General features: G+C 39.5%; 1 protein-coding gene and 1 long non-coding RNA gene across 4 annotated transcripts in view; one reads left to right on the top strand and one right to left on the bottom strand.

The window, feature by feature from the left end:
• The window catches only part of LOC140127491 (uncharacterized), a 50,445-nt gene that overhangs the window by 20,976 nt on the left and 12,782 nt on the right, over positions 1-16,687 (bottom strand). The window contains exon 4 of one of the 2 annotated variants that reach the window (XR_011854999.1): positions 2,381-3,208. The exons of the other annotated variant lie outside the window; for it this stretch is intronic. This is a non-coding gene — a long non-coding RNA (uncharacterized lncRNA). Of the gene's footprint in view, positions 1-2,380; positions 3,209-16,687 lie in introns of those variants that run through there. 2 annotated transcript variants of the gene reach the window in all.
• SHC4 (SHC adaptor protein 4) overlaps positions 1-16,687 on the top strand; it is a 53,159-nt gene that overhangs the window by 34,872 nt on the left and 1,600 nt on the right. For both annotated transcript variants that reach the window (XM_072148256.1, XM_072148257.1), the window contains exons 7-11: positions 3,578-3,695; positions 12,055-12,223; positions 13,509-13,569; positions 15,586-15,717; positions 15,974-16,206. In XM_072148256.1, the coding sequence (XP_072004357.1) occupies positions 3,578-3,695; positions 12,055-12,223; positions 13,509-13,569; positions 15,586-15,717; positions 15,974-16,206 (713 nt within the window). The remainder of the gene's footprint in view (positions 1-3,577; positions 3,696-12,054; positions 12,224-13,508; positions 13,570-15,585; positions 15,718-15,973; positions 16,207-16,687) is intronic.

The raw sequence follows: 16,687 nt of genomic DNA, 5'->3' as shown, positions 1-16,687 counted from the left end.
ATAAACAAGAAAGACTAACTAATAGATCCAGGAAACATGACTGTGGTAGTCTTCTTATATCTGTTATCCATGGCCTCCTTCCTTGTAAAATCATCCTTTAAAATTATGCTAATGAGACAGAAGGGTCTCTCTTCACAGGCTGTTACACTTTCTCATCCTCCCCCTTTGCTCCCTCAGCACTTCCCCATCCCTCTGCTTGCTTAAGGAAGTGCGCCTACACGATATAACAGCCTGTGAATCTATAGCACTGACGGGCTTTGGTAATGCCCCCAGTTCCCTTCTGGTTCATTTCCATAATTTTAAAAGTTGAATTTAGAAGAAAGGAGGCCATGGATAACAAATGTTGTGCTCCAGCACAGTGTAGCAGCCTGTGAAGCTACTGCATGAAAGATCTATGTTAACAACACCCCATAGCACTTCTGGCTCATTAGCATCATTTTAAAGGATGATTTTACTAGGAAGGAAGCCACAGATGACAGATATAAGAAGATTACAACAGTTGCATTGTCTGGAACTATGAGTAAGTGTCCCTGGTTTATCATGCTATATTTTGGTGATAGATTTCCTTGAAAAAAGGATATCCTGAAGTTTACTATGACCATCTGTACTACTGAAAATTAAAGGGAACCTGCCATCAGAAATCGACCTAATGAACCAATACCAGTATGTTGCTAAGCAGCAGAACACCTTCCAGATTGTGTTTCTTTTTTCACCCAGTGTGGTGGCATCATCCAGAAAATCAATTTTGAAGTGAGATGTAAATTGGTTGTATAAAGTCAAGGAGGTGAAGATTTTACCTCTGAAATTAAGCTCTCTCTTCTTAGTAAGCCCCCTTCACTGTAATTGATGGTCCTACATCCAGAGACATCACTAACCAGATCTCTGGAAGTCCGATAAACAATATAAATCACAGAAGATGGAGACGTTCAGAGCTCAACTTTGACATGAGATGTAAATTGTTTGTATAAAGTCAAGGAGGCGGAGAGTTTAACACTGAAGTCACTGACATTTTTCCATTTATACAAATGAGTTTTTCTGTGCACTGGGTATATGGGTTCACCTTCTTCTATTAAGGATGTCCATCAGTATGTAACTGAGCAGCACTGGAAGATTCTTGGCACATAGAAAGAAATGGCTGCAGCAGTCTTTTTGCATAAAGATAAAAAATAGCTAAAATGGTTGATTGCTGGGAAACAGGAAAAGTATGTCTGGGGTTGTCCGACTGTATTAAAAAAATTTAGAGGTAGCATGGGCGTTGCTGTAAAAAAATAAATATATACTTACCTGCCCTGGTGCTTCTGGTCTGGTGGGCAGGCCAGGAGGATGAAAGTTGTTGGCTCTGATGGACTGCGGCACAGAGACCCATAGTGCTGGAGAAGTAAACGTTTTTTTAAAAAATTTTACAGCCTCCCCCCGTCCCCCTCTAGATTTTTGAATAAAGTCGGAACGTCCTTTAATAAAGTGCTCAGCAAGGTGTGATGTTCCATTATATGACATATGAAAGAGAAATACGTAACATTTTTGTATTGTTATATGTCCAGTACAAGTCATTGGGAAGTGAGGATGCAGCTGAACACAGGCTCCAGTTTCTTACAGGAGATCTGGTTTAGCAATGACAGCAAAAGAGAATTTTAATATTCAGTCAGCTCCAAGAAGAAATTTAGAAATCCTTTAAAATCCTACCCAAAAGTTTAGGTGTGAAACACATGAGTTTCTGAAGGTTCCATTCAAATGAAAGAGACAATTTAAGACATTTTCATCCTCTGAATCCACCCATATGGCGCCTAACAGTGTGCCAACAGACTTCAAAGATCTGGCAGTGCTAGAGTAGATAAAAATTGTAAATATAGATCTGAACAGAGCCATTTACTTACCCGAGCAGTACAGCAGATCGGCTGTTGACAATAGTTCTGTATAGACTTCACAATCATAAGCTCAGTACTGAATTAGCCAGTCTAAGGCTTCCTGCACACGAAGGGTGGCAAAATCACCCGTGAAAAACAAACGTTAAAGTCTGTTTTTCATGGCTGATTTGCATCAGCCTTCCATTGTAAACTGTAGTCTATAAGTGATCAGATAAAAACTTTTCTGACTAGGACATGTGGTACTTTATAATGGATCAGTTAATGTGTTTGTTAAAATAAAAGCCATGGACACACATACATTAAAAACTTTGTGCCAACCGTTCTAAAACTGGCTGTCATGTGTCGGTGGCCTAATGTTAAGCAGCGGAAAATGCTTACTTATAAAGGGGTCTGGAAGCCAGGATTCACAATTTTCATTCTTTGGAAGTAAAATAGGAATTCTAAGTTAAAGTGAAAATGATCTACTTGAGCCATATTATCAACTGACTTATCATGAAGAACATTTGCGAACCCCTGCACTAGAACATATACAAGTTCTTCTACAAATTCAATATTAGTGTTCTATGTTGCATTGTTATTACTGTGTCATAAAGGTAAGGTTTAATGTGACTATGAATACACAGAAACACCTCCCAACACTCCCAGATCTGGTGGGACATTTTGGGCTCTGTTCTAGGCCTCTGCCGCTGCTATGTGGAGCAGAGGTTAGCCAGCCTCAGAGCTGTGCATTCCAGCAGGAGAGGAGGCAGCTATGCAGTTGCAGGGGAAAGCGGAGAGGTAAGTATCTGATTTTTTTCTATTATTTAATAGCAACAGGAGAAGGGGCAACAATCTCAAGGGACAAGAGGAGAGGGGCCATAATATCAAGGAGTAGAAAGAGAGGGGCCACAATCTCAAGGGTTAGGAGGAGAAGGGCCACAATCTCAGGGGGCAGGAGGAGAGGGGCCACAATGTCAAGGGAAAGAAGGACAGGGGCCACAATGTGAGGGGGAGGAGAAATGCCCATCAGGAAAAGGGGAGAAGAAGATGGGGGTGACTTTTATAGTATGTTAGGGGGGGGGGGGGTAAGGGACTGGGCAATGGGTTTAGTTTAGTGCAGTTTTTTTTTCCTTATGTTCCTTATCCCAAAAGTTGAGAGGCACGATTTTGTCCTTTCAGTGTAAACAGGACTGCATGAGAGGTGCACATATGCTTTGTTTGGCTCTTCACAGACAGACAGTTCACTGTTGTGCAAATTCTTAACACATGTTTGCATTGTGTATAAAAGACTCTGGCTAGCAAACTTGGTAAAGACTGACATCTAATGGTAGATGTTGTAAAAGCATATCCAGAGAGATATTTCCCTAGAAAAAATAAACAGATACAAAAAAAATGAGTATTCAGGTTACAAATATTCACAATTAATAAGCAAAATGTGAAAGAATTGTGTGAAAATGTAGATTGCACAGCATGAGACTGTGATTCCAGTCAGTTATTCCACCTTTCTAGACAGTTTAAAACAAGAAAAGTCTATCGAAAAAACCACGGCTGAGAAGATTCCCTTATCACTGTGGCTGACACTGTTATGAGAAGTTCTGTGTTGTGTTTTGTTTTTAGTTTTTATTGTCTTTTATCATGTACATTTAAAACAATTTTTAAAGTATTATTGGGTAAAAGAAACTATTCAAACAGACAGGGATGTCTAATAGCAATGTGTCTTACATTTCCCCTAGCGTGTCACATTCTGGAATGTCCAAACAGCAAAGCTCAAGAAGTCATCAATACCATTGGACAGGCATTTGAACTGCGTTTCAAACAATTTTTGAAGAGCCCATCCTTAATAGAAGAGAAGTAAGCTAAATCTAAGTTTTTCCTATGATTACTTCTGCACAACACATAACTTTGAAGCTCTGTGTTGCTCCATAGCTGTGAGCAGATTGAACAATATTGTACACCGCATTGAACCAGGGTCTGTATCATATAACTCTCACCAGGGGTGTACCAAGCCTGTCTGCTGCCTGAGGCGAGCTATAGAGAGACGCCCCCCCCCCCCCCCCCGCCCATATATGTAATATATCAGGGAGTGTCAGGACCAGATCCATCATATTGGTTTGATGTGAAAATAAAGCAATGCAAAATGCATACAGTGTACCGCCATGTAGTATAAAATGCATACAGCGTACCGCCATTTAGTCTAAAATGCATACAGCGTACCACCATGTAGTATAAAATGCATACAGCATATCACAATATAGTATAAAATACATACAGCGTCCCCCCATGTAGTATAAAATGCATACAGCATATCGGAATGTAGTATAAAATACATACAGCATATCATCGTGTAGTATAAAATGCATATAGCATATCGCCATGTAGTATAAAATGCATTGAGAGTACCCTCATGTAGTATAAAATGCATACAGTGTACAACCATGTAGTATAAAATGCATACAGCATATCGCCATGTAGAATAAAATGCATACAGCATATCGCCATGTAGAATAAAATGCATACAGTGTGCCGCCATGTAATATACAATACATACAGCATATCGGAATGTAGTATAAAATACATACAGCACGCTGCCATGTAGTATAAAATGCATACAGTGTACCATCCATATACATATACACACATCACATCCATATACACATACACACATCACATCCATATACACATACACACATCACATACACACATCCACATCCATATACACATACACACATCACATCCATATACACATACACACATCACATCCATATACACACATCACATCCATATACACACATCACATCCATATACACATACACACATCACATCCATATACACATACACACATCACATCCATATACACACATCACATCCATATACACACATTACATCCATATACACACATCACATCCATATACACACATCACATCCATATACACATACACACATCACATCCATATACACACATCACATCCATATACACACATCACATCCATATACACACATTACATCCATATACACACATCACATCCATATACACACATCACATCCATATACACATACACACATCACATCCATATACACACATCACATCCATATACACACATCACATCCATATACACACATCACATCCATATACACACATCACATCCATATACACACATCACATCCATATACACATACACACATCACATCCATATACACATACACACATCACATACATATATACATACACACATCACATCCATATACACATACACACATCACATCCATATACACACATCACATCCATATACACACATCACATCCATATACACACATCACAATATAGTATAAAATACATACAGCGTCCCCCCATGTAGTATAAAATGCATACAGCATATCGGAATGTAGTATAAAATACATACAGCATATCACCGTGTAGTATAAAATGCATATAGCATATCATCGTGTAGTATAAAATGCATATAGCATATCGCCATGTAGTATAAAATGCATTGAGAGTACCCTCATGTAGTATAAAATGCATACAGTGTACAACCATGTAGTATAAAATGCATACAGCATATCGCCATGTAGAATAAAATGCATACAGCATATCGCCATGTAGAATAAAATGCATACAGTGTGCCGCCATGTAATATACAATACATACAGCATATCGGAATGTAGTATAAAATACATACAGCACGCTGCCATGTAGTATAAAATGCATACAGTGTACCATCCATATACATATACACACATCACATCCATATACACATACACACATCACATCCATATACACATACACACATCACATACACACATCACATCCATATACACATACACACATCACATCCATATACACATACACACATCACATACACACATCACATCCATATACACATACACACATCACATCCATATACACATACACACATCACATCCATATACACACATCACATCCATATACACACATCACATCCATATACACACATCACATCCATATACACACATCACATCCATATACACACATCACATCCATATACACACACACATCACATCCATATACACATACACACATCACATACATATATACATACACACATCACATCCATATACACATACACACATCACATACATATATACATACACACATCACATCCATATACACACATCACATCCATATACACATACACACATCACATCCATATACACACATCACATACATATACACATACACACATCACATCCATATACACACATCACATCCATATACACACATTACATCCATATACACACATCACATCCATATACACATACACACATCACATCCATATACACACATCACATCCATATACACATACACACATCACATCCATATACACATACACACATCACATACATATATACATACACACATCACATCCATATACACATACACACATCACATCCATATACACATACACACATCACATCCATATACACACATCACATCCATATACACATACACACATCACATCCATATACACACATCACATCCATATACACACATCACATCCATATACACATACACACATCACATCCATATACACACATCACATCCATATACACACATTACATCCATATACACACATCACATCCATATACACATACACACATCACATCCATATACACATACACACATCACATCCATATACACACATCACATCCATATACACACATCACATCCATATACACACATTACATCCATATACACATACACACATCACATCCATATACACATACACACATCACATACATATATACATACACACATCACATCCATATACACATACACACATCACATCCATATACACATACACACATCACATCCATATACACACATCACATCCATATACACATACACACATCACATCCATATACACACATCACATCCATATACACATACACACATCACATCCATATACACACATCACATCCATATACACACATTACATCCATATACACACATCACATCCATATACACATACACACATCACATCCATATACACATACACACATCACATCCATATACACATACACACATCACATCCATATACACACATCACATCCATATACACACATCACATCCATATACACATATCACATACATATATACATACACACATCACATACATATACACATCAAATCCATATACATATACATATCACACCCATATACATATACAGATAAACTTACTATCTTTTCTTTTAGGAAACTTCTGCCTTGTTCTGCACTTGGGGTGGGCACCTGGAGCGAAGGGGGGGGGGAGTTGGAGAGGAGAGCGGAGAGGGAGCGGGGGAGCGCCGAGTTGGAGAGGAGAGCGGAGAGCGGGGGAGAGCGGGGGGGGGGGGGGGGGGAGCGACAGAGGGAGCGGAGAGGGAGTAGAGCGGAGAGGAGAGGGAGCGGACAGGGCGCAGAGTGGAAAGGAGATGGAGCGAAGCGGAGAGGGAGCCGTGCGGAGAGGAGAGGGAGCGGACAGGGCGCAGAGCGGAAAGGAGATGGAGCGAAGCGTAGAGGGAGCCGTGCGGAGAGTGAGCCGACCGGAGAGGAGAGGGAACGGAGAGGAGAGGGAGCCAAGCGGAGAGGAGAGGGAGCCGAGCGGAGAGGAGATGGAGCGGAGAGGGAGCCGAGCGGAGAGGAGAGGAAGCCGAGGGGGTATGCCCGGAGCGGACAGGTGGCGCTGCACTTTTGACAGGGGGATGTGTGCGGCGGGAAAGAGAATGCGCCACCCGGCATGGAGGGAGGTCTGTCAGCCTGGGCAGCGGCATAGGCATCAGCATGGCGGGCAGACGGAAGCACAAGCGAGCGAGCGGGCACACAACGCCGCCCCCTTGTCCAGCAGGTGGCGCGCCGCCTGAGGCGAGAGTCTCAGTGAGGCGATTCCGAACTTCTGACTGAAATCCTGGTGTGGGGTGGGGTTCGGTCATCACTAGTTCACTAGTTGTAACCATATGCCAAAGTCCAAAGTAGAAGACATTTTTCTACATGTTTGTATTTGTAAACCTTTAATATTTAGGTTACTTTGACCATAACATTTTCTTGATGTTAATTAAGGTTTTATATTGAAATAGGTCTATTAGGGTACATACAGAAGACCAAGTCAGTCCGTGAAGCACTGTGACAGCTATAACAGAATTCTACGCCAGACAAGTGCTATTAATCTGGAAATATTCATTTCCAAACAAGAAGTCTATCAGAATTATTATTCTAAAGTGGAAAACATTCAAGACAGTTAGCAGACTTCCCAGGAGTCTCTCAGAGATTTAAAAAACTTGGGAGCTTCAGTCAGACTTTATTATATAGGTTTGCAAAGTTGCATGAATAATAATAATAATTCCTTTATTTATATAGCGTACACAGATTATGCAACGCTTCACAGAGCTTACCAAATTGGTCCCTGTCCCTGATGGGGGTCACAATCTTATCAACCTACCAGTATGTTTTGGAGTGTGGGAAGAAACCGGAGGACCCGGGTAAACCCATGCAAACATGGAGAGAACATACTCTTGGCAGATACCATAATTGTATCTGTTCTTTGTGCATTGTGTGAAATCTTTTTGCAAACAATCCTAAAAAATAAATTTTTTCACAGTCCTGCTGCTACTAACAGCCCACTTTATTTACATGGGATTACCTGGATGCTAATAATTATATTATTCAGTAGAGGCACGACAGGACACCTGTGTTTAGAGGGACAGCTTTGGTATACACCAAAACCTCCTCACTGTTTACACTGCTCCATAAACCTGCTTGACATACACTTAGTATGGGACCCCCAGGACCTAGCCTGTGAACAGGCTAGCAGTATTATGAAATAGGAAAACCCTATGAAGGATTGTAAACCAAGCACAATTACATGCAGGTGTATGACCCCTCTGGCAGGATCCACTCTCCTAATTCCCTTGTTTTTACATAAAAAAAAGACTTTAAAAATCATGCAATGAGCCTAAGGGGCTCCAGGCTCCATAGATGTTAATGGAGCCTGGAGCCCCTCAGGCTCATTTGCACAATTTTAAAAGCCTTTTTGTGTAAAAACCAGGACATTAGAAACTAAAAGAGGAGCAAATTTAAAAAGTATAAAATAAATCAACATTTATACAAATTGAAAACATCCACTAGTTAAGGGAAAGGAAATGCTTTTTCTCCCCTTGCGGTTCTGGGAAATAAAATACAGACATTTCCTCTGAGTGATTTTTTTTTTAGAGATTTCAGTGCACTTGCCAATTAAAATAAGCCATGTTTGTATTTTATCACATAAAAAAGACTTTATCTTCCAAGGAGAATAGGGGAGAAACTGAGAAATCCTCAGAGGCTGCAGAATGCTGTAATGGAAGATGATAAGGGGTTTTACATGAAACCTTCCAGATGTGGTAATTAACAAAAAAATGACATTGACATTGCAACCCGTAAAGAAAAATATTTGATAAAATAATATATGACTGCAATCTAATGGGAGAGCAGCGAACCACCAACAGAGATCTCCTCTGATCAAATACATTCCCTACCACAATATGTCTTATACTCTCTCCCGATGTCATTGGAATACACAGTCATTATTCACTAGACTCCTACTCTCTCCCGATGTCATTGGAATACACAGTCATTATTCACTAGACTCCAGACAGATCCGCTGCCTCTATGCTGTAGGAAACTTTCTTATCTGTCTGTAAGATAACTATCTCCTATGGACGTCTTCTTCAAAACTGCAGTATTGATTCTGTTGTGTTCTTTATAACCCCAGCTATCTCTTAACAAATCTATAACATTCAGATTATTAAGTGGTTCCACCACAATGAATTCCACTGATGCCGAGAAGAGATCTAATGGTCCCATGGGAATGCATTCCCAGTTTGTGGATGTGCTCGATATAAGTTAACACATTGTCAATGCAGCGTGTTGCCAAACACTGGAACATGGATTTCTATTATAGAAACTTTTACATAGCATTTACCACTACATTCAGTATATGAGGCGTAAATACATGTGCAAAAAATGTGTAAATGTATATACTCGAGTATAAGTTGAGTTTTTTAGCACAACTTTTGTGCTAAAAATTCAACACTCGGCTTATACTCGGGTATACAAAAATAATAAAGTTACTACTCACCATTCCGACGGCCCGGACAGCTCCTCTTCATCTTCATGACGCAGGTCCGCGGGAGCTCCGTGGCCGTGCCACTTCTGTCTTCATGCCGGCTCGGGGCCGCGACAGCTCCGTGCGCACGGCATGAAGGGGCTGGCAGGCTATATAGAGGAAGGGGCTGGCAGGCATTAAAAACAAAGGGGCTGGCAGGCTACATAGACAAAGGGGCTGGCAGGCTATATACTGAAGGGGGCTGGCAGCTATATACTGGGAGGCTGTGACCAATGCATTTCCCACCCTCGGCTTATACTCGAGTCAATAGGTTTTTCCAGTTTTTGGTGGTAAAACTAGGTACCTCGGCTTATACTCGGGTTGGCTTATACTCAAGTATATACGGTACTTTACTGCACAGTGAGGAGCGTTTATTATTTTTGCCGCTGGAACCATGCTATTGAATAATCTGGATATAAATGTGGGGCACAAGGGATTAATGAATTGGCACACAAACTAAAAGTTTTCGAACTCCCTAGACCAGCTTTTAGCTGCTCTCTTTTTTGGCCACAAAACGTGTTGGAGAAATAGAAGCGGCAGAAAACTGTTGGATTCACAAGCAGCCCTCAAATTTTCCCCCCAAAAATAGAACAAGTTGAGAGTGTCGGAAAACACCAATACTGTGATGCCAACACTTCATAAATTCAGGTGCAAGAGGCGCAGAAATGAAAAAAAAAACAACAACCCAGTTTTCAGTTTAAAAGGCTACAATAAATGCCCCCCAGTAGGTTTTTTGTTTTGTAAATGAGAGCTAGTGGGTGTCATATACCATCGGAAACCAGTATGTTAGAGGCTTCTCTATGAAATGTTCCGTTACGTTAGGAGAATTTCAACGGGATATAAGATTGTGCTGCAAGGGGTTAATGTTTTGGCGCAGGAGCGAAAAGGGTTAGAACTATCTCCACATTCATGATGGTGAAATAGAACTATGTAGACCAGCTTTTTACAGCGCAAGTGAGCGCCAAAAATTGTGACAAAATATGTGTCTGAAAAATGTGCTGGAAAAGTGACGGATTTCAAAGCGGCACCCAAATAAAGAATAATTTGTGAGTTTTGGAAAATAGCCAATATTGTGACACCGACACTTAATAAATATGGTGCAGCAAGAAAGAAATAAAATATGCCAGCTTCTGTCTGAAAACCAATACCCTCCCTTCCCCCACAGTGCGTAAAAAACCTTCCAAAACTGTATTTACTGGAAGAACTCATGCACCTATTTTAAAATGACAAAAGGGAAAAGATACCGCTATGTTTTAGCAAACAAATTGTGTAGAATTTTATGATGATATTATTGTCAATTTTTATCCTGCAGATTTATTTACGTTGTTAGTAACTTTCAACAAATACAAATTAATAACACACAAAAATTAATTTTCTAAATAGAGGGGCCCATGGAGTGGGCAGAAGGGGGTGGAAGAGCAGAGTAAGAGGAAAACAGAAATGTATGTTCTCTTTTACATGTGCTTTGTTTAAATCGGTGCATATAAAGCTTTACCCCTGAAATTCCTCCTTGGGAAACTATAAAATGTAGTGAAAGCGGGCTATTGTAAACATGGAAAATTACTGTGCTTTTTATATGTTAAAGGAAACCTGTCAGCAAATAAATGACAGATCATCTTTCTTTCATGGCCCAGGGTGGGGCATCATCCAGACAATCAACTAAAAAGCGAGATATAAACTGGTTGTATAAGTCAAGGAGGAGGAGAATCTAGCACCAAAGTCAAGCTTCCCCCTGTGTGACATCACTCACCAAATTTTTGAAGAGTCATTTATGTTGAGTCTGGACACAGGGCCATCAATCACATTCTGAGACTGGCAAAGCTTCATTTCAATGATGAGCTCTCGACCTCAATGACTTACACAACTAATTTTGAGCTCACTTCAAAGTTGGTTTTGTGGATGATACCACCACACTGGGCCATAAAGATGTAGCTCTGGTTGGCAACATATTGTTACATTTATTATGCCGAATGTATGGACATTGCCTTTTTGTCATGCTTGAATATAATGCCATTCCTATAATTGATATGATTCTGTGTTTGTGTTTTGTTTAGTGGAGCATTAAGCACGAATAATGTAGCCGAGAAAACAGAAAGAAAAGAGGGCAATGAATATTACAATGAGGTGCCAGGAAAAGAGCCCCCTGCTGGTGGATTACTTGACAAAAGAATGCAAGTGGAAATCACAGGGTCCAGACCTAATGGGGACAAGACAGACGCTAAGGTATATCCCACATCACTTGATTAATATTTAAAGGAAATCTACCACTTCCTTCATGGTAGATTAACTATTAATTCTGCTGGGTAAATAGAAATATAAGTTTATTAGGAGCTCCTAACTTTACCTTAAGTATTTAATTTACTTAAATAAATGATCCTTTAATTTAAATAAAACTTAATTTTTATGTAAATGAATGGCTCCTTCTCCCTTCAGCTTCTCTCGCCTGCCTCCCACTATATGCCGGAAATCTTATGGCAAGAGGCTGTAGTAGCTGTGATTTCCAGCAGATAACTGGAAGTGGGAGAATAGAGGGAGCAGGGAGGCAAGTGAGAATACTCTGGGAGGGTTGTAAGAGTCACAGCCCCCTGAGGCCCCAGGGGCTCTGGTGACATCCCATGGAGCCCTGGCGATACATTTACATAAAAATAAACATTTTTACAAGTAAAATAAAAGACCAGAGCTCCTAATACACATATATTTCTATTTACTACTATTTCTATTCTTAATCTTTTATATTAATGAACACTGGAGGAATCTGTTCTCTGATACATGAAGTTATTCAGTGTTTTTTAAACAGAGTTATTAAGGCCTAGGTTAAACAGCTACATCGTAATGTATATGTATAAAAGTTATTGTCTAATAGCCAATTAATTGGTTTTAAACTACAGGCAGTCCCCGGGTTACGTACAAGATAGGGTCCGGAGGTTTGTTCTTAAGTTGAATTTGTATGTAAGTCGAAACTGTATATTTTATAATTGTAGATCCAGACAAAAAATTTTTGGGCCCCAGTGACAATTGGAGTTTAAACATTTTTTGCTGTAATGGGACCAGGGATTATCAATAAAGCTTCATTACAGACACCTTACAGCTGATTATTGCAGTCTGGGACTATAGTAAAGCATCCATAGAGCTTCACCAGAGGTCAGAGGGGTCTGTCTGTAACTATGGGTTGTCTGTAAGTCGGGTGTCCTTAAGTAGGGGACCGCCTGTAAATGGTCTATGCCATACAGCTGACATTTTTGTGAAGAGAGGTAATGCCACATCTGTGTCAAATTTCATGGGAAGGTTATGGTACAACCACAATAGCACAAGAGAAAAACATTTTGTGGCTGTGGGGACTGAATTCAGCCCTTCAGCACATTGTTTTATGTATATATATATATATATATATATGCATTATTGTATTCTGGATAGGGTAATAAACAAAATAAATGTTGTCTCCCTGCTGTAGTATTCCAATTTTCTTGAATGTCTGGTTTCTGAACATGAAGTATTTTTTTAAACTTAGATGACTTGCCCTAAAAGTGCCAACATATATGAGAACTGTTTAGAGGACCCGAAGATAGTAGGTATGTGTCTTATACTTTATACTGTATTTTTTACTCTCCATCCTTACATCTATCCCCTATTTGCATTGTATTAGAATGTAAGATTCTAATCTTCCACGTTTCTGATCCAGAAGGGTAAGTGAAAAAGGACATTTTCCGGATCCCAAACTCCTTTTCAGAATTTTTACGTTATATTTCTTATCTTAAATAAATTTATTGTGCAGATTGCACCTTCTCTTTGTGGATACACATTTTCTTTAGTTACAATCCTCAACCACATCTTATACATATGTTATTAGCTTTTGAGAAAAAAAAAAAGGCTGGCTTAACCACTATAAAATCTACCATGAAAATCCATCATGATTAACGAGGGACACTTACTCATAGATCCAGGCACAAATAGAATAATATTCTTATATCTTTCATCCATGGCCTCCTTCCTTGTAAAATCAACCTTTAAAATTATGCTAATGACCCAGAAGTGCTATGGGGGGGGGCGCGTAAACAGAGCTACTTCATGCTGTAGCTTCACAGGCTGTCACACGGTGCGGGAGTACATCTCCCCCTGCTTCTACTTCCTTGGCACTTCTCCCCTCCGTCTGTCTGTTGTAAACTCATGGCACCAGTAAGATATAGCACACAGTGTAAGGAGTGAAGTGTAAGGCTAAAGCATGGAGGACTCTTTTAACCGGTTCGCGACCGCCCGCCGTGTATTCACGGCGGCGGTCGGGTCGCGCTGTATGGAGAGGGCTCACGGGCTGAGCCCTCTCCATAGCCGGTAAGTTTTTGCTGCATATAGCAGCAAAGGCTTACCGGTAACACCCGCGATCGGGCGTTATCACAGCGATGGCTGCCGGCAAATAGCCGGAAAATAGCGCCAAGTCGAAAATGGCACTTTTTTGCTATTTTGAAAAATATAAAAAAATCTATAAAAAGTGATCAAAATGTCGTACAGTCCTAAAAATTATATAATTGAAAATATTATCAAATTTCGCAAAAAATGACACCACCCACAGATCCGTACACGAAAGTATAAAAAAGTTATTAGCGCCAGAAGTTGGCAAAATCCAAAAAATAATTTTTGTACAGGAGGTTTTAATTTTTGTAAATGTATGAAAACATTATAAAACCTATACAAATTTGGTATCCCCTTAATCGTACCGACCCAAAGAATACAGTAGACATGTCATTTGGGGCGCTCAGTGAAAGACGTAAGATCCAAGCCCACAAGCAAATGGCGCAAATGCGTTTTTTCACCATGGCATGGAATATTTAATACCATCTCTATGAAGTGCAATTTGTTACGCAGAAAATAAGCCGTCACACAGCTCTTTACGTGTAAAAATAAAAAAGTTATAGATTTGTGAAGGTGGGGAGTGAAAAATGGACATGAAAAAACAGGAAAGGACCCGGTCCTTAACCGGTTAAAGCCCTTCTGACTCATTAGTATAATTTTAACAGTTGATTTTAGAAGGAAGGAGGCCATGGATAACAAATATAAAAAAATAGCAAAGTCACAGTGCCTGGATTTATGATTAAGTATCCCTGGTTTTTCATGATGGATTTCCTTTAAGGCTCCCAGTGACTTATTTCAGAGTCTTTCACGTTTTTCTCATTGTGTTTTGATGGAAAGAATACTGTTCCAAATTATAATATTCTTGGCATCCAAAAAAATTAAACCAAATGAGGGTTATCTATACGTTTATTCTATGATGTAGTATTATTGTACAATAAAGTCAAGTAAAACAGGGTAGAAAAGAAAGATATCATAGCAAAAGAATATAATGTAATGACATCCCAACCATGAGACGGGAGGGTCTTTTTCTCTTTTCCCGTATTCAAATACAGGCCCAATGATCCTTCTTTTTCTAAAATACAGTGACTGGACATAGGGGAACACAAGGCAAGCTCAAATCTGCATTTGCTTTTTCTATACCCTTTCTTATGCTTCAGTTATACTTCACATGACTAAAGATCACATTTTGGTGCTTTTACTTTATTAAGAAGTTACCAATGAATTGAATTGTGGTTTTTCAGGTCTCACTGCTCGGAATGAACACGTACAAGATATGCCATCTGACAGAGACATTCTGGATGATCCATGTTATATAAACACAGTGCCAAAAACAGAAAATAAAATTATGATATCTGGGAAACCATGTATAAAAGGTAAGCAAAGAAAATCTATATACTTTAGGAGCATTTGCTACCTATCCAGTTACTAGTAGAACCAGTGACCCACATTGCCTTGCCAGGATTAACTATATACAGAAATTACCAAAAAAGAGACCTTTGTTAGATTCCATCTTATTCCAATGAGTGTATTATGTTCCTCTACATGATATTGTTAGAATAATGTGTAAGGTTAACCAAATGACATTTAAATACAATACTTTTTCTTTTTACAATTTTTTTATTGTCACAGTAATTCAAGATTCTGCAGATCTTTGCCATGGAAGCAGAACACCCATAAGCATCTCTATGCAGAGGGAAGAATGGTATCATGGAAAAATAAATCGAAAGCTTGCAGAGAGCTTACTCATCCAGGATGGGGATTTCTTAGTGCGAGAAAGTACCTCATCAGTCGGGCAGTATGTACTGAGTGGGCTCCATGGTGGACATCCAAAACATCTCTTGTTAGTGGACCCAGAGGGAAAAGTAGGTTTCCTGACTTTCATTTTCTTCAGTTCTTGCATGAAGCAAAAATTTTTGCCACTGATCATTACATGTTTAAGTCAGCTGCTTCCAACTCTGTGACCTCTTTTTACACTGGGCAGAATAGCTGATTGGTGCAAAGGCCAGATATCACGTGTATTAATGTTTATTCATGCACACACCCCTTTAAAGAGAACCTGTCAGCAGAAATTGACCTAATAAACTACCAGTATGTCATGTCTATTTCATGGTCCAGTGCGGTGGTATCATCCAGAAAATCAACTTTGAAGTGACGTGTAATTTGGTTGTATAAAGTCAAGGAGGCGGAGAGTTTAACACTGAAGTCAAGCTTTCCTCATTTCAGAGTACCCACTTCTCTTTAATAAATGGCCCTACATCCAAATATATCACTAACCAGATCTCCTTCATTCCGAGGTGAGGAGAGCTTGACTTCAATGCTGAACTCTCAGCCTTGTTGGCTTTA

Source organism: Engystomops pustulosus, chromosome 4, assembly GCF_040894005.1.
Source record: "Engystomops pustulosus chromosome 4, aEngPut4.maternal, whole genome shotgun sequence".
NCBI classification, from domain to species: Eukaryota; Metazoa; Chordata; class Amphibia; order Anura; family Leptodactylidae; genus Engystomops; species Engystomops pustulosus.
Note: the sequence above shows the minus strand (reverse complement) of the source record. Positions and strands in the feature narration are given on the sequence as shown.